Here is an 18,716-nt window from a genome sequence, read left to right on the forward strand (position 1 = left end):
ACAGTTCATCCTGCGTTCACGCTTTCCATATGTACATCCCCTCTCCCAACCACTCCCACTATCCCCAATGCATTTCTTAATATCCCTGCATACAGCTCATCTCTTCATCCTGCTGAGCTGGAGCCCCTCACACACGGGTCCTGATCCTCCATAGGGCTCACTTCCCTTGCTCAGGACATCTACTTTGGTTCTACTTGTTGAATAGTTTTCTTGGTGAAAGAAAACAGGAATAAAGCCAAGAAAAGTCTTTGTCTTTTTGTATATTTGTTTTAAAGAAGAGGATGAAAGAGACTGTAAGGAAAAGGCAAAAGAAGAAGCCAAGTTGTTTAATTAAGATGAAAATCTATGACTTTGGGCCATGTTTATGTGCATACATGCACACACACACACACACACACACAGATGCACACATCTCGAATGGTTTCCATTGGCTGTAAATTCCCTCACAAGGATCTGGAGATACTATAAGAGGTAACTGCTGCTGACCTCCTGGAGGACCACCCAAATGACAGGCACAGAGGTACCTTCTCATTTCTAGTCCATTTTCTCTCTTGTCACATGGCTTTTGTATGTGCTGCTTCTCTGCCTCCTGTCATATTCATTGGGGGTAAAATTCCATAGACTGAATGTCAGTGTGCCCTCATGTTCATATATTGAAGCCCCAACCTTCAGTGGGATAGTCTGTAGAGATGGGCCTTTGGGAGTAGTCATGGATAGGTTAGGTCATGAAGGTGAGCCTCATGGTGGGATCAACACCCTTACAAAAACAAAGGAAGAGGCACAATCACTTTCTCTCTTCCTCTTTCTCTCTGTCTCTGTCTCTCTCTCTCTCAACGTGTATACCAAGGAAGGCCAAGTGAGGACAGTGTCAGGAAGAGGTCCACACCAAGATTCCATCCATGCTGTCTCCTTGATCTTGGACTTCCAGTCTTCAGAACTATGGGAATAAATGTCTGCTATATAAGATACCCAGTCTATGGCATTTTGTTATGCAACCCAAGCTGACTAAGACAGTGACCTACTTACTCTTCATGTCTCTGCTGGGGCAATATCTCTTCCTCTGAAAGTTCTCCTTAATACTGCTAGACATAGGTAGGACATTTTCCTATTTTATTCATGATCTCCCAAAACATCATGCTTCTCTTTCCAGCTGTAATTGTGCACGTATTGAATATGTGTCTGATTAATGGCCCCTGCCCTCACTAAACGGGATGTTATGGTTTGGAAATAGGGTATCTCCTGAAAGTTCATGTGTGAAATAATGTAGGAATGTTCAGAGGTGATATCATTAGATGATGAGAACTGTGACCTAGTTAGTGGATTAATCCATTTGATGGATTAATAATTGAAAGGAGTACTGTCCTGGGTACTATAGGCAGGTACAGAAAGGAAGTAGGTCGTTAGGGGTATGCCTTTAGAGTATATATTTTGTCCTTGGCAAGCAGAGCTCTCTTTTTGCTTCCTGGCTGTCATGAACTGAGCTGGTTTCCTCTGTCATACACTTCTGCCATGATGTTCTGCCCCACCTTGGGCCCAGAGCAATGGAATCCGTTGAGCATGGATTTAACTTCTGAAATCATGAACCAGAATAAACTTGACCTCCTCTAAGTTTTTCCTGACAGGTATTTTGGTCATGATGAAGCAAGGCTGACTAAAACATGTGAGAGAAGTAATGATGTCTCTTTCTTTCTTTTTTAAAAATATTTTTACATATACTTTTAGTTGTTGATGGACCTTTATTTTATTCATTTATTTCCATGCGGTGCTGAGAACGGAACCCAGTGCCTTACACATGCTAGGCAAGCACTGAGTCACAGCCCCAGCCCTTGATGTCTCTTTCTGCTCATGATTATGTCACCAGCCTGTAGCCCAGTACTGGCACAAAACAGATGTTCAAAAAACTACATGTTATGTGAATATATTATTTGCATTACTAGAAGCACAATTTGTTTACTCAGAAAATATAATTTATCTGTTTTGAACAAAAGGCAAAACTTGAAGAAATGGCATAATAAATATGGTAAGGTGAGTGACCACATGATTGTGAGCTCGTAGGTTTAGGGTAAATAAACTTTATCATCTAGAAGAAATACAAAACCACAATAGATTATATAAATAATGTACACAGGAAAATAACATGGAAAAACTTTTACCTATGAAATTTTAATGTAAGTTTCATGTAAATTGTATATTTGGCTTAGATCATTATTAGATGATTCAGAATCATTAAAATGTAAGTCCTTTCAAAGGCAAAATAGAATTTATTCAAAATACAAATGTGAGTATCTATGTATATGTGCACATTTTAGAACTGGACAAGGTGATTTTGAAATGCAGTTGAAAGAAAAGATAGTTGAGAAGAGCCAAGGACTTAAGAAAAAATAAAAAGTAATGAGGTATCACTTGCTTTGCCCAAACAGTAAGGTTTTTCCTAAAATTATTATAATCAGAATAATGTAGAAAGTAAAAAGTTCTGCTAATTGTTATTATAACCAGAACAATATATGACTGAGCACAAGAATAAAAAAAAATCAATAGAGTAGAATTGAGAATCAAATGTAGTTCATATAAAGATCTTAATGTCAAGGATGGCATGTGATTCAATAAAAATGAATAATAATAATGTACTAATAAAAAGTGTTATGAAATGAATAATATTTTTAATAAGTGGTGTTGGCATAGTTGTAGCCCAGTTCTGGCACAAAATAAATGTTCAAAAAACTACATGTCATGTGAATATATTATTTACATTTTTAGAAGCACAATTTGTTTACTCAGAAAATATTATTTTTCTGTTTTGAACAAAAGTTCAAAACAGTATGAGAATACATTTCCCGATACATTCAAAAATAAATTCCAGAATACCCCTGGTACCCGTCAATAAGAGAGTGGATAAATAAACAATAAATTCAGCAATAAGTAGCAATAAATTCCTGCTTGAGTGATTCTTTCAAACATAATGCCAAGTAAAATCAACCAGACACAGAAGAACATATCCAGTATGCTTCCCACTTATACAAAGTTTTAGTATATGAGTTCCTAAAACAAATCTAGGGTTGAAAAATATTGGAACAGTAGTTACCTCTGGGTGTGTGTGTGTGTGTGTGTGTGTGTGTGTGTGTGGGCATGAGAATCGATTGCGGAGGGACTTGCGGGAACTTCCTAAGGTAATGGTCATGTTTCCTATCTTGCTGGGAGTTTGGGTTGTATGCCGTTGAGTGTATTTGTTAAAACTCTAAATGCACCCTTAACGCATATGCATTCCATTATATGCAAAAAATTTCCAAACAAAAAATAACTGTAAACAAAGATTTAACTTCAGGTAAAGACATGTATGATATTATGTTTAGGGGTGATATATATGATATCTGTAGTTTACTTGGAAATCAGTCAACAAAAGAAAATGGAGTAATGGATATGCAGAGGCATAGATAGAAGTCATAGGATTAAGCAAGTATAGAAGGTATTAATTCTAGAATCTGTGTGGGGAGTTTCTGGCTGTTTTCTGTCAAATTCTTTCAAGTTCTCTATATGCTTGATATTTTAAAAATAAAGCAATGGAAAAAATAAATAAATCTTGGTTATACCAAGTATTTAAATATAGAATAGTTCCGCAATAAAATAGTACAGAAAACTTTAAGAAATATTTTATCACCTGTGAATGAAGAAAACTTTCAGGACAAATGATGAGCTGTAAGAAGATGTAAAGGAAAACAGATATTTTTGGATGCGTTGATATTATTGGATGCATTGGTAAGGGTGCAAGAAGACAGACACATTTCTGCGCGGGAGAGGTGAATATTTATAAAGTTTGTGAAATTCAGTGGGGCAGCAAGAATGCCCAAGAGATACATAAGAATTCAGGGAAATAGGCATAGTATTATCCCAATTTTAAAGTATAAACACTTTCAAGTTTTCAAACAAAGAGAAGAATGTGAAAGGACACACATCTAGCTGTTGAAAACTGAGTTCACCAGGGATTAATGAACTTTGGCCTGACCATCAGCCTGGCTGGTCACATTTTTATAGCCTCTGAGCTCAGAATGATGTTTATAACTTTTATAAGGGTTACATTGTAAAGGGTTATATAATTATTCATGCAACCTCCTCTATTTTATCTCTTGGCCAGCAAAGCCTAAAATATTTACCATGTAGCCTTTAGGAAAAAGTTGATAGAACCTGCCTGGGGGGAATTGTAATTTATCAGTTATTCTTTTGCGTTTACCTCCCTGTATCTTTTAATGTTTTATAATACACATTTGCAATTTTAAAGAAAAGATAGATAGGTGGGCAAGGAGGAGGGGAAGCCAATCACTTTGGATGCTGTTGGAAATAGATATAAGGAGACAAGAGAAAATCAGGGATGCATGTTGGGAAGTCACTGTAACAATCTAAGACAAAAGAGAATGGCGGTTTGTGGCAGGGTGGTGGCAGTAGAGAGGAAGAAAGGCATAGATTCTATAAGAACCTATGGAGTTGCTGAGGGATTGGATGGGATGGCAAGCCCAGGGCGGAGGTAGGGGGGAATCAAGGATGATTCCCAGTGAAATGGTGACAACTACCAGGGAGGCTCTGTTGGTAAGTAGCTCCAGAGGTCTATTTTGGACTTGTTAAAATTCTAAATGAAATTGTGTGGATGAGGCAGTTGGATTTAGATGATTATTGCTGCTCAGGATGTGGAGGGGGAGGCTCAGCAGGAAATACCAATTTAGGAGTACTCATCGGGTGCCTGGTGCTTAAAGCTATCTGGAAGCCACGTAGAGGGAAAAGAGAAGGAGACCAGAGTCCAACCCATCTGGGGACTGAAACCCTCAACCATGCCTGGAGCCTGCTTCCTGGTGACAAATGTCTCTGGTACCTTGTCCAACTGTATGGGTTCTCCAAAGTCAACTGTTCCCATGGACAACTGGCTGCTGTTATTTCCCCAGAGTTGGATGATCCTCCCAGACTCTGGATCCCTCCTTGAAGAGATCAGCTCAGGTGACCATTTCTTCCCAGACGCCTTGCCACAGGTCCCCAGTCACCTTTGAGCCCTGCCATGCTTTGCCTGAGAATATCAAGAAGGACTCACCAAGGAGCTGGTGTAGGTGGGGTCTGAGGTGTCATCCTGGAGGTAGCGGGAGAGGCCAAAATCGGACACCTTGCACACCAGGTTACTGTTGACCAGAATGTTCCTAGCCGCCAGGTCCCGGTGCACGTAATTCATCTCGGACAGGTACTTCATGCCAGCAGCAATGCCCCTGAGCATGCCCACGAGCTGTATCACTGTGAACTGCCCATCGTTTTGCTGTGGTAAGACACAAAGGGCATCCAGATCAAGACAGACTTCAGTGGCTAATCAGAAGCCAAGGTGCTGTGGCCTGCTGCTTGCCGGGCACGCAGCTCACGGCCGCCCTTCCCTCCCCATCCCCCACCCTCATCCTTTCCTTGAACCTCAGCTCTCTTCTTGCCAAGCCCTGTCGATTTCATCTCCAAATTACATCTCAAACCTATCCACTCCTCTCCCTCTCCACGGCCACCATGCCAACCAAGTCATGGCCATCCATCACCTGGAACAGCCTCCCGCACCTGCCCCCGCTACAATCCATTCTCTCCACGGCAGCCAGAACCATCTTTTAAAGACATAAATCAGGCCATGTCACTCCCTGGCTTAAACTCTGTAATAGCCTCCCATTGCATTAAGGAAAATCTCCAAACTGCTTAGTGGTTTGTCCATAAGACCCGTGGGACCAGCTGCTACCTTCCTCAGCCCACTGGTGCTAAGTAAAGCCACTGTGACTGGCAGCCCCAGTGCTCCCCAGCCAAGCTCTTCCTGCCTTAGGGCCCTTACACATTCATCCCCTATTTTTTTAATTGGAGGGGTAGGGTACTTGGGATTGAACTCAGGGGCACTCGACCACTGAGCCACATCCCCAGTCCATTTTGTATTTTATTTAGAGACAGGGTCTCACTGAGTTGCTTGGTGCCGCACTTTTTCTGAGGCTGGCTTTAAAATCGAGATCCACCTGCCTCGACCTCCTAAGCACTGGAATTAAAGGTGTGCTCCACGGTGCCTGGTAATTCCTCGGTTTTTGTCCCACAATCAGTACCTACATCTCTTTCTGGTTTTTCTTAAATGACTCTTCTTCGAAGAGGACATCTTTATAACTATTCCCTCCCTCAACACCACCAGGATTTCCTGATGACTACCTTTCAATGAGTGCCCTTATTATTCTTCTTAGCACAAGTCACAAGTTTTAATCTTGTTTATGATCTGTGTCCACCTGTCTGTCTGTGCTGCTTGACTGTAAGCTCACTGAGGACAAGAAGCCCCACCTCTTGTGGTCACTACAGTATTATCAATGCTGAAAACTTTAACAGAGAAGGAAAACAAAACTCAACAAAATTAAGTTATGTGAATTTCTCGTACATCTCTTTCTGTTTTCAAATTTAAATGTGTAAGACACTTCGTGCCTTAGAGGTAGCTCCAGTCTTTATGTTAGGATAACCATGCCTACCTTACAGGGACCAGGGACAGACTCTCAATGCACAGTGTCTGGCACTTGGAACTCTGCTAGCTTATGGGAGATGCTGCTATTCATGCTCCTGCCAGCCTGTAGTGATGCCCTCTCTCTGGTCACTGATAGGCTCACAGTTTCTTGTTCAGAAGCCCTCTTCCCTGAGTAGACAGATTCCTCAATTACGTACCTGTGACTTCTTCCTGCTGTCCCCAAACTGCTAGGTCTTAGCTCTGCACTCACTGGTTAGATCAGTGGATCTGGGTCATGTTGCCAAGAACACCTTTTCCCATCTAGTCCAGCCTCAGCTGCTCCCCAAAGGGCCATGGGTTGTGCTCTATAATTATAGTACAACCCAGGGCACTGGGATCCTCTGGTTAGAGGAGAGGTAGGAAGAGGCAGGACACCAAGGGTCTGGTCAGTTACTGCTGAACACAGACCCTGGGAAAGGCAGCCACACTTTCCGCCACACAGTCCTCATATGAAATGCAGAAAGGGTAAGCAGTATGAAGAGCTCTTGATGTTACACATGGCCCCCAAGTAACATGATGTCATTTAAACATGTGTGGACACATCATTTATGCATGCATTCCTCCTATAGCATTTTTCTAAGCAAAACAAAACAAAAAACTAAGAAAACATAATAGACTTATTTAAAAAATACCATGTTTATTAGAGAAAACCCCAATAATGAAGAAGTCCAAAAACCAATAGCATGAACTATAGAAGACTTTTTCTCCCGGGAGATTGCAAGCCACCATCCATCTTCTGGGGGATTGTGCCCCTGATCCCTTGGAGGAGTGAAGCAAACTCTTCCTTCCTGAGACCACTGCCAGAGGGAGCACCCCCAAACACACTGGGTTTGGCACCCCACATCCCCAGGCTGTTTCTAACTTAAATCTCAGCCACCTCCCAACCTGCCCAGAATGCTTTCTCAGTAACATTTTCTTCCAAAGGAAACGTGCAGAACTGCTGTTGGAAACTCTGACGCGTTTCCAGTGCCCGGTGCCCATCTGTGAAAGCTGGATGTGCAGCGAGTGAGGCGAATCCTCCTTCTCGCTAATGAACTTCAGTCAACACCTCCTCAAGCAGTTAGCCAGCCTTTCCCTAGCGCCACGCGTTTTCTCCAAGCGGGTCCCTGGGGATTTGCCTCCTCCGACAGTTGTCACGCAACTTCTGTAGAATACAAAAATGTATCTCAGCTGCAAATCGCACGGGTTGTATTTTTCCAAAGCAGTTTGTTATTTCCTCTCGGTGTGTGTAGACAACAATGTGCTGAAAAAATGAATGCCTCTCTGAAGAAGCTGACGTTTGCGGGAGGGCCCGGGTGGTGGCTGTAGGCGACTTTGAGAGGAGCGATGCTGGAAACACGTGTGGCCGTGCGTCTGTGTGTCTGCTTCAGGTCACTGGAGGTTTCCGAGAGCTGCTTTATTATCTCGTTGGTTTCAAAATTGAGATCGGGCATCCTCAGCTCCTGGGTTCATCCTCAGCTCTCTGGGCTGGAGAGCTAGAAAGACCCCGGTGGGATCCAGGCTCTGCTGTTCCCTGGCTGAGTGAGCCTGGACCAGTTACCAACCTCCACAGCAGTGATTTCCATATGTGTGAAATGAGAGCATTTGTTGTAGGGTTTTGATGAGCATCAAGTGTCTTCTCTCAGTGACCTGTGAATACTGAGATGGCAGCGGTGGTCACTGCTACTGTCAGAAAGGCCATGATGTCCTCCATATCTGCTCATCCCTGTCCTCAAACATGCATGGTGAGAGTGACTGAGGGCTCTTGGGGCCAGATCTCTGGTTTCCAGGGTATGCCTATGAGATATCCTAGGGCCACTGCCCTTAAAAAAAAAAAAAAAAAAAAAAAAACCAGTCCCAGTGCATTTTGAGCTCAACAGGTAACAGGTAGACATCTGTAATAGACCCCCTGCCATCTGCCCAACAAATAGCGATCTCTTCCATTACTTGCCTTGTGAATGGCAAGTCACTCTCCATAGAATATGTTTTGAGCCTTAAAACTGATCCTGTGCAGTAGGCAAGACAGGCAATGTTATATTGTTTTGATAGAAAAGATAAAGGAGATCCAGAAAGTATATGCGACCAGCCTTAAATCACTCTGGGTGACTTTGAGTTATAACAGGAATCTAAATCTGGAATGGCAAATTGCTTCTCCACTGATATTCCATCTCTGATCGCCTGGTAATGGCTCCCTCAAAAGCTGGAGAAGAAGGCCATGCACAAGCTCCTCAGGGAGAAGGGCCACAACTGATTAATGATGCTACTCTGTCCTTTCACTCCTGGTCAGTGCCTCATCCACGGGACTATGCAGACTCGGGCATGTGCAACCCATTTTCCTTACGGTCTGCAGGGGAATCACATATCATCACAGGCAGAGTCCTGTCTGTTGAATTCATATCTTGGTGAAACCTAAAGATATAAACATATTAAGATTTCTCTGACATGTTCAACTGTCTCATGCTCAGTGTATTGGTATAACTTCCAGAGATTTGAATAGCAGCATACAAAACAAGCAAGACCCCCAAAACAAAACAAGACACCACCAACAAACAGATCTCTTAGAGACTTTGGGAAAGATCCCAGCTCCGTGCTGAGCATATGGTAGAAATGGTGCAGAGAAGAAATACAGACCTAGGCGGAGTGATTTAAAATTTCTTCCCTTCATGAAGTGCTTTCTGCTGAAATTGCTTTTCTGAAAAAGCACTGAAGCCACTTGCTGGCCCTTATATTAGACAGGAAGGATTTAGGTATTTCAACTTTCATTGACAAATCCACTTCAGGAAATGAAACCCTTATTTGATTTGTTTGAAGAGAATGAATCATAGATTTTTTTTTTAACTGAAAGAGAACTTTCAAGCTCTTCCAGCTCAATGCCTTTAGTTTATAGATTGAAAAATTGAGTTAACAGACCTGCTGTAGGGCCACAGGGTGACTCACAGAAGAAGCCAAGGCATCTGGGCTGCTATCTTCCAACTTCAGCCCACGAAGAGCTTGCCTGCTAAGAAGTAGCCCTGCTTGCCATTACTCAGTGACTTCTCAGAGTCTTCCAGTTATGGTCATCTGTGAATGAACCAGCAGCAAGGATAGGATCCTGCTTTAGGCAAGGAGGCATCATGGAGCATGTTGACCTTCTTAGCTAAGGCACAAGACATTGACTGGCTTCAGGAACTGTTCCTAGACAAGGAAAGAGCCGCCATATTGAATCCTTCACATCTCAGTGCCAAGGAGGAAATGTTTAATTAGGAATGTGTAAAATGATCTACACTCCTTGGTTCAGTCATGAACCAAAGCTGTTGATAATAACGAACCACCTAATGAGTGTGTGCTTGAAAAATAAGAGTGTATCCAAACCTTCTAGAATGTGAGGATTTCTAGGTACTGCAACAAGGGAGGAACACAGTGGATGGTGAAATGCCATGTTTGGTGTGCTGATGGGATCCCTGTGGCCCTGATCCAGGGCTAGACCTGTGGCCCCCCCTCCAAAGCTGCCATGTCCAGAAGTTGGAGGAAATGATTGCATGAATAGAGGCCTAACCCTTTTCCTTTCTTCTCTGTGTGGTGATCCTAAAATTTTCCTCCTTCCCAGAAGATGGACCCTGTAGAACTGAACTGATGACCTATTTTTTCAATTTTATCAAGCAGCAGATACATCAATTAATGTTGCTATGCTCCAGGGTTCGGTAGTAAGGCTGAAATTAGATTTATAGATTACCTGCCTCCATGCGGTGCGAGAGTGAGACATGCTTCATCGCCCCTCTGCTCCTGGCACTGCCTACTCTCACCACCCCTTCTTGCGGTGCCCTCACCTCTGTTTTCCTGGGCTTCTTTCTTGCTCCTGGGTTTTCTCCCTCTGCACACTGGGCCTCAGCATGATGAAAAACTCTAGTGTCCAACATGCCTCTGTGTCCAGGGACCCGGATGGAAACAGGCCCTGGGAGGAGCAGCAGTCTGGAGTTTTGATTGTCACAGGTTTCTGAGATGAATCTCCCTGTCCCTCGTATATCCTGGGGAAGGAGTCTGATCACAGTCCCCCAATCCTGGGGTGACTTTCTCTGGAGTACAGTCATGTGACTGGTAGGAAACAAATGACTCCTGAAAGGGTCTTGAAGCTGGTCCAGAAAATACTTTTTCTTCTAACATTGCCTTCTGTTATTTGTGTTTATTTGATTGTCTTCATGAGATCTCCCATCAAAATGAATGTCCCTAGGAAAGCATAGACCATATCTTGCTCTGATGTGGCCACAAAGGCAGCGAATGAGATATCATGTACATATAGGAGATTTAAGTCCTTCTCTGTGATAGCTCTGTGCTCCACTGTGGCAACAAAAAACAGGACACAGGTAGGTGATAGCTGGAAGCTTTGGGCCCTCAGGTTCCCAGGGAAAAGGATCTTCCTGGGGCAGATTGCATTTTGTGATGTGGACATAACAAGATCGTCCATCTCTTAAATGTAACAAGATACTGGGTTGCTGTCCTGCTTTCAAAACATGGGAACATTTTTCCCCCTTGGATCTTGGTGGGCTGGTCACTGTAGTAAAAGTGACACTATGTGACTTCCGAGGCTAGGTTACAAAGGTGAGAATACAGCTTTCATTTTCTCTTCTTGGGATGCTGGTTTTTGGGACCCAGCTTGCCCTAAGGAAGCTGAAGCCGGCCACTCAGAACAGAGAACTGACATCAATTAACTGCCAGATACATGAGTGGGTGAATCTTCCAACAGTTCCAAGCCTTAGCCCCGAAGGTGCTCCAGATGGATCTGCATGGACCAGAAATGTACACGCACCTCCCTACAAACTCTGCTCCAATTTCAGGTTCATGAGCAAAATAAGTCACTGGTGTGCTAAGCCACTGAAGTCCGGGGTGATTTGGTACACAGCGTTAGAACATGCTTGTTTCTTCTCCATTGGCTCAGCCTCCAGTGTGGGGCCATGTTGGAGCAATCACCCCATCGCTGATTCAACGACTGACTATGAATGAACGGTCCTTTGATCGGCAGCCACAGCTATGGCTTGGTGGCTTTGGTGATGCGTGTAGCCTGCTCTTGGGGTATCACCCTGAAGTCCTGGCCCAGAAGGCTTCACCCTTTCTTTGATGGTACCTCCCCCTGGGCCTCCTGCTCTCAGGCTCCCCAGCCATCCCACTGAACCTCTCGGTCTGAGGCAGATCCTGCTCCCCAGTGCAGTCTTAGTCAGTTTCCATTCCCTGGACACCAGCACCTGGGCCCTCCCCACTCACTCCTCCTTTGTGTGGCTCCTAAAGAATTGGGCCTGGCCTTTCTGGGGCATATTCTGACAATAATCTTTAACAGGTCTCCCAACCAAAAGGCATTCAGGGCTCTCTCACCTCTGCTGCAGGTTGGTTGGGAGTCAAAAGTCTTCATCAGCGCCAGAAAAGACATCTGGATGCATGTGACAGTGTCTTCCCCTTCCCTGCCCAGAAGTGTCTCCCTGGAGGACAGTAGCCTCAGCCTCAAAAAGGATATCCCATTTTATCTGTAACTGTCTATGAAGAGAGCAGGCTGGGAGGGCAGTGGCGCTGGCGAAAGGCATCTGTATGAATCACACAGGGATACAGGGCCACCAAGGGGCTCTTCATCTCTGATTCACACAAATGCCAAAGGCTACCGTTGGATCCATTCAGTTTATTCATCCAACAGGTATTTACTGAGGCCCTTCCTCCTCCATGACATCCTCCCTCTGAGGAGTCCAAAGGCCCTGTTTTTGTCTCTCCTTTTTGTTTTTGGTACCCAGGACTGAACTCAGGGGCACTTGACCATGCAGCCACATCCTCAGCCCTATTTTGTATTTTATTTAGAAATAGGGTCTCATGATTTTGCTGAGTGCCTCACTTTTGCTGATTCTGGCTTTGAACTCGTGATCCTCCTGCCTTAGCCTCCCGAGCTGCTGGAATTATAGGTGTGCGCCACCGTGCCCGGCCTTTGTTCTCTCCTTTTTAGCAACAAATCACTGCTAACCTTGCTGATTATCTCCAACATGCACCCACATTGATCCAGGTGGTGTCTGAATGGTGGGTCATCCTCACAGGTCGCTTCTCCCCAGGCTTAGATCTCCCTGAGTTGTCCCTGAGTCGCTCTTACCCTGAGGAAAGAATCCAAAGCACCATTCTCCATGAACTCAGTGATGATCATGACAGGCCGACTCTTAGTGACGACACCCTCCAGGCGAATGATGTTGGGATGGTCAAACTGGCCCATGATGCTCGCCTCGCTCAGGAAGTCTCGACGCTGCTTCTCCGAGTACCCGGCCTTCAGGGTCTTGATGGCCACATAGATTTCCCTCTTGCCTGGCAGTTTCAAGCGCCCCTTGTACACTTCTCCAAACTCTCCTGCAACGAAGAGAATGCAATTAGTGTCCTCTTCCTCCTCAGTCTGTGGAACAAGGGGCAGCATCTTATCAACAGCAGTGCCGCTCAACATGGAATTGTGATTCAAGTGGCACATTGAAATAGTGTTCTCTCATTGTATCTGTGCTGTCTCGGCTCTAATCAGTTCACTGCAAAACACAAAAGGAATATTAAAATACGTTCCTCATGTTGGTTCTTAGACATAGTTGGAGAAACTAAAGCGGAATTTCAGGATACTTATGTTTGTTTTTTCCCACACTTAATTTTTTCCATTCGTGTCCCCAGCTGAGTCATTGAGATGAGATGGTCAGTTTTCCTCTGACAGAATCCTAATTTATTTTTAGCAGGGCCTGGTGCAGGGGATGGGGTGTGTGTTTGCGTAATGTAGTCCTTGGAATGAGATCCATATTGTCTATGTTCCTCCACTGCTGTGAGATCATTTGGGTCTATTGGGTTCTCCAGACAGTGGACATGAACAAGTTAGGAAAGGAAGAAGTTTCTTTGTGAAAGATCAAAGGAGAAGGAAGCAGGATTGGGCAGGGAGACCCTAGATCATAATGCAGATGTGACCTGTGCAGACCTAACAGACTCGCAGCCAACTTAACTAGGGATTCTGCAGCAAAGAGTTCATGTTCCAGGACTAGCTAGGCCCTAACAGCTTCCCCTAGGCTCAGCCACTGGCTGGGGACTGCCTGGAAGAATCAGGCCTGTGCAGGAAAGATGAGGTTGACCCTATAGACAGCCAAGGCACTGCAGCCAGAGGCTGTCAGCTAACCGCACTCCTGGTCTCCAAATGGCAAGTGATTTCTCCTAGAGGGTTTGTGTTACACACTTTCATTGGGGCCCCAGCATTTAAACACTTCTGCAGTAAAATCACCAAGAGTAAAAATGATTCTGGTGACACTATGTCATAGCTGCCTTTAAAAAAAAATCTGTTGAATCTTGCTTAATGTGCTCTCAAAAGTTATTCTATGATTTCCCTTGGTTTTGTAACTTCCAGATCTTTCATGGGAAGCAGTTAAGTATCTACTTGTAATCGCATCGCTGAAATGTGTGTCAAAGGCCTGTCAGGGAAAGCAGGGTTTTCTGATGGGGAAACTTTATTTTTTTCATTTTCAATTTCTGGAAGAAAATAACAGAGCAAACTGTGAGCAATCAGAAAAATTACTGGCCGCATTAGAAAGGCAAGTTCCCATCACCTGTGTGATTTAGCTGGGAGTTCCTTTTGTTTCCTATTACCAAAAAGATTGGAAGGAAACTGCTAGACTTTTATAAAACTGCTCCAGAGTCTACTGAATTTGACAGAATATTGGGCTGGAGTAGATGCTGGCTTAAGCACCATTAGGAAGATTTCAACCCAGACCTCACGCTGAGATGGATATCATTTGTAACACTGGTTTGGACATTTGAGTCACATGCTGCTTTGTTGAATTGCTGGAGGTCAGACTGGGACTCCTAGGTTCATTGCTTGCACGTCCACTGGAGTGCCTGGTATGTGGCAGGCTTGCCAACGTAAGTTGGCATGTCACAAGCGTTATTATTTATTTGGCCGGTCTTGGATTATAAACTGCTGAGACTTGGCCACTGCTTTAACTCAAAGTAGAAATATCAGCTTTTAAATTTGTATGTCCAAGTATCTTCAATGCACTTCTTCCATAGTCACACAAAAGGGACTAAGCCAGGGAATGGCTGTAAAATAGCACACTCATGGGCTGACCGATGGGTGATAAAGTGTGGACTTCTAAAGATGCCCACATTCTGTTGTTAAGTGAAGAAGAAAAGTAAGTATAGAAAGTGAGCACCATGAACCCATTTGAGATGTGTGTGTGTGTGTGTGCAAAGAAACACTGGAAAATCCATAGCAAATTTATTTGTAACTTCAAATTATTTTTTAATAATGATTATAGTAGAAGGATGGGGATGAGAGGGGAATCTAGAAATTAGAAAACTTGATATAGTTATTTTTGTATGGTTCAGATTGTTATAATAAGCATTACTTTGGCAGTTAAAATGCACAAAATTTAAAGAAAATTGCTGAACAACAGGTGGCTGTCACATGGATATATGTATATGTCTCTACATGGGTCTGTGTGTATATGTAGTAAACCTACATGGAACCTATCCCTGTGAAAATTTGACCTAATACATATTCAATAATTATGAACTGAATGAATAGAAATTACATGTTTAATAAGTTTACTATTGAATAATATTGGTTAGTATTTCTTTCTTGTTGTCCGAATAATGATTTTCTTTAGGAAAAATGTATAGGTGAGAGCTGAGGGTAAGAGTATGTTAATTCTTCTTGGAAGAGATAGTACACAGATAGGTATTTATTGACTACCTACTATGTGCTAGGTATTTTGCAGGTCTTGTCCCATTCAATCCTCACAATACTCCTGCTACTAGGGTATAATTATTCATATTTCTCTAATAAAAAAAATTAATAAAGAGACACAAAGAAATCAAATCCCAAGCCACACAGCTGTGACTCAGAGCCAAGGCTGTGGTTCATGCTGGTCTCTTTTCCTATCATTCTGTCTCTAGATAAGAAGTTTCAGTTCAGGGGCCATTATGTCCCAACGGAACAAATCCACACAGTTCATATATAGTGACTAATCACAGCAACTCAGTACCCAGGTAGAAGTAAACAGAGAAAGTGAGACTGTTCAAAGACAGATGTGATTCACCTAAAGTCCTGCCTAGAAGTTAGGTAGGATCAGAGTATTAAGGAATCCAAATATTCATCAATTTATAAACATCTGTACCTAGAGTTGGGAAGAATGCTTCGGATGAATCTGATGTCCCCCCACAACATACCCATAAACACCCTAGTTGAGAAATTCTGTTCTGACCAGTGATTCTCAAAGTCATCTAGCCCCTGCAAGCACTGGAGGTGTTTGACAGAATACAGAGGGCTGGGTCTCACCTCAAGATTTTAAGTAATTGGTCTGGGTGCAGCCTGGGCATTGACATATTTAAAAGCTACTCGCAAGATCAGCCACATAATTTGGAGTGCTTGGTGCAAAGTAAAAATGCAGGGTTCCTTGTTCAGAAATTATGAAGAATTGAAAGACTGACAGAAAAACATTAAACAAAGTGTGGGCCTTTCTGAACACAGGGCCAGGGCTGGCTGCCCAGGTGAACCTGAGGTGCAGCCAAAGCTGAGAACCATGGTCTAAGCCAACCAAGCATATTTCAAATGAATTATTGAACTGCCCAATGTCCCCAAGTTCTGGGAATTTATCTCTATGCCTTTGAATACTTTTAAAAGCAGAACTTACATACAGAGGCTGCCTTGCAGTGTACAGGGACCGACACATGGTGTGGACTTTATCAATATGAATTGAGAGAAAGAAGAAAAGAAGGAAGAAAAATAGACAAGGAGGGTGTGGCTTTGAAAAGTTGGGTCTTCATAGAATGTGGTAGATCAAATTACTTTTCTGATTGACAAGTGTGATTTCATTGACCTTTGTGGCAGTCTGGTCGCAAGTGCCATCCTTCTTATAGGTTAGCTTTCAAGCTCATCTTCTGCAGGGGATTCATCATAAAAATTATAAAACAAAACCATGCTCTTGTTGGGCAGGCAAAGTGGGCTTTGTCATTGGTGACTCTTGATGGTCATAGGGTCACCTTAGAACCAGCTGTTTTGCAATGGCTTAAAGAATAGTAATTCTATAAAATTAGTTCCTTTCCTGCCTGGCAAAAGAAATGACTTTTTATTCTCTAAGCCAGCAGATTGTCAACACACCAACTGCATAGAAGTCACCCAATACCTGTGTCTCTCTCGGAAGCTGTGTTTGCCTGTGCCAATTAAGTGGCCCCTGAGCACAGTTGGGAAGGAATCTCCCATGGTGCACAGAGGAGCAGGCTCCACTTGGACTGCAGACCACACCTGGGGGCAATGACTTTGCCTGGGTCCTTCACTTCTCCAGGAGACTCAGCTCTCTCATCACTTTAGAGTGAAAAGAAGCAAGAAACCATCTTGTCTTTTTTAGCTGGGTGTAGAGAAGCCCATGGGAAAGTGTTGTCTAAATGACAAAACTGTTCAAGACACTTGTGGTGGTGACTAAGAAAAGACGAAACACAAAGGGAAGGGTAGTGCATCGTGTGTGTGTGTGTGTGTGTGTGTGTGTGAGAGAGAGAGATAATGAAGGGAAACAGAGAGGAAAATCAGGTTTCTGCAGCCTTGTGAGTAAAGTTGCTGATCTAAGATCCAGCTGAGCCTTTTGCCAGGAGCACTGGGAAGTCCCTTTGCCAAGTACTTGGGCACAGAGGATGTCCCCAGGTAAACCCAGGATGCTAATTTCTGGAGTTTCTGGCCCTTTGGAACTTCCAAAGTCTCATAGGGAGGTGGGAATCAATGGGTATATTTGTGTTATTAATAGGAAAAAAACCCCCAAATTTGGGATCACTTAGGATCTAAGAAATTGCTGTCACCGTCACCTGTAATATTTGCCTTTAGCTTCATAATTCTAGCTTCAAGAAACATTCATTGCTTTTTTTTTTTTTTGCAATTGGTGAACTTTATTGCCGGGCTTTTCAATTGCTTCAGCACCATTCATTGCTTTTTGATAACTGTAATTGGTGCCAGAACTTGACCCCCTATGGTGCCTTGATTTGGCATGATCTGGACTCTTAAAAACTTTCCTTTCATATGAACTCCCTATCATGGCTCTAATTTTTCATTTTTTTAAAAAATAAAAATGATTAATACCTAAAAATAATTTCAATAAATAAAGCATTAACTTTACATTTAAAATGGATGCTTATAGGAAATGATTCTGCCAGGTAGTAGTAGTGGTGGTTGATTCTCTTCAGGGAGATTCTCACCCGCAGAGAATGTAGCCAGACTAATTTTGGTCTGGGTGGACTTTGAATTGGCATGCATCTTTGCACCTGACCCTGGGTTCTCTCCCATAGCTGAACATGGAGTTGGTTAGGGAATAGCTCTGACTTCAAGCCAGTCAGGGACACTCAGCAGTGGTTCTCAAAGTGTGGTCCACGCTCAGCAGCTAGGAAGCTAGCAGCTAGGAACTTGTTAGAAAATGCAGTTCTGCCAGGTGTGGGTGGAGCACACCTGTAATCCCAGCAGCTCTGGAGGTTGAGGCAAGTGGATCCCAAGTTGAAGGAAAGCCTCAGCAATTTAGCAAGGCCCTAAGCAACTTAGTGAGACCCTGTCTCAAAATAAAAAAAAATAAAATAAAAAGGACTGGGGATGTGGCTCAGTGGTTGAGTACCCCTGGGGTTTAATCCTGGGGAGGGAGGGAGGGAGGGAGGGAAGGAAGGAAGGAAGGAAGGAAGGAAGGAAGGAAGGAAGGAAGGAAGGAAGGAAGGAAGGAAGGAAGGGAAAATGCTGTCCTGAGCCCCAGTAGACCTGCTGGATTGGAAGCTTGGTAGGTGGGGCCTTTGGGTCTGGGCTTGAACCTGCTTCCTCTTGAGTCTAACGTCTGAATCAAGTTTGAAACCAGTGCCCTGGGGGACTTCCAGCTTCTATGATTGTCCTCCCACACAGCTGCTGAGATTATTCTCTACGAGTTTCAACTCCTTGCCAATACCTCTTTCCAACCTTCCTTAACAAAATGAGGAAGAGAGAGAAAGTGGTTCAGCTATGTTCAATGCCTCAACTATTATATATAAAATCAGAAGGAAAGAATTTTCAATTTTTGAAAATGAAACATCCAACCTGCCAGCAGGTATTTTGAGCAGTAGCTTTTGGCTCTGTGCAGCATGAATCTACACACAATTGCTCTCCCTCCCTCCCTCTCTCCTCTCCTCTCCTTTTCTTCCTTCTCTCTCTCTCTCTCTCTCTCTCTCTCTCTCTCTCTCTCTCTCTCTCTCTCTC

General features: G+C 43.5%; 1 protein-coding gene across 1 annotated transcript in view; it reads right to left on the reverse strand.

Annotated features, from left to right (window-relative positions):
• The window catches only part of Ephb1 (EPH receptor B1), a 425,502-nt gene that overhangs the window by 41,329 nt on the left and 365,457 nt on the right, over positions 1-18,716 (reverse strand). Inside the window, exons 11-12 of the mRNA XM_048794387.1 lie at positions 12,606-12,853; positions 5,072-5,287 (exon numbers count right to left, since the gene is read on the reverse strand). Coding sequence (XP_048650344.1) covers positions 5,072-5,287; positions 12,606-12,853 — 464 coding nt within the window. The remainder of the gene's footprint in view (positions 1-5,071; positions 5,288-12,605; positions 12,854-18,716) is intronic.

The sequence above is a fragment of the Marmota marmota genome, unplaced genomic scaffold (genome assembly GCF_001458135.2).
Source record: "Marmota marmota marmota unplaced genomic scaffold, marMar, whole genome shotgun sequence".
Taxonomy (NCBI): Eukaryota; Metazoa; Chordata; class Mammalia; order Rodentia; family Sciuridae; genus Marmota; species Marmota marmota.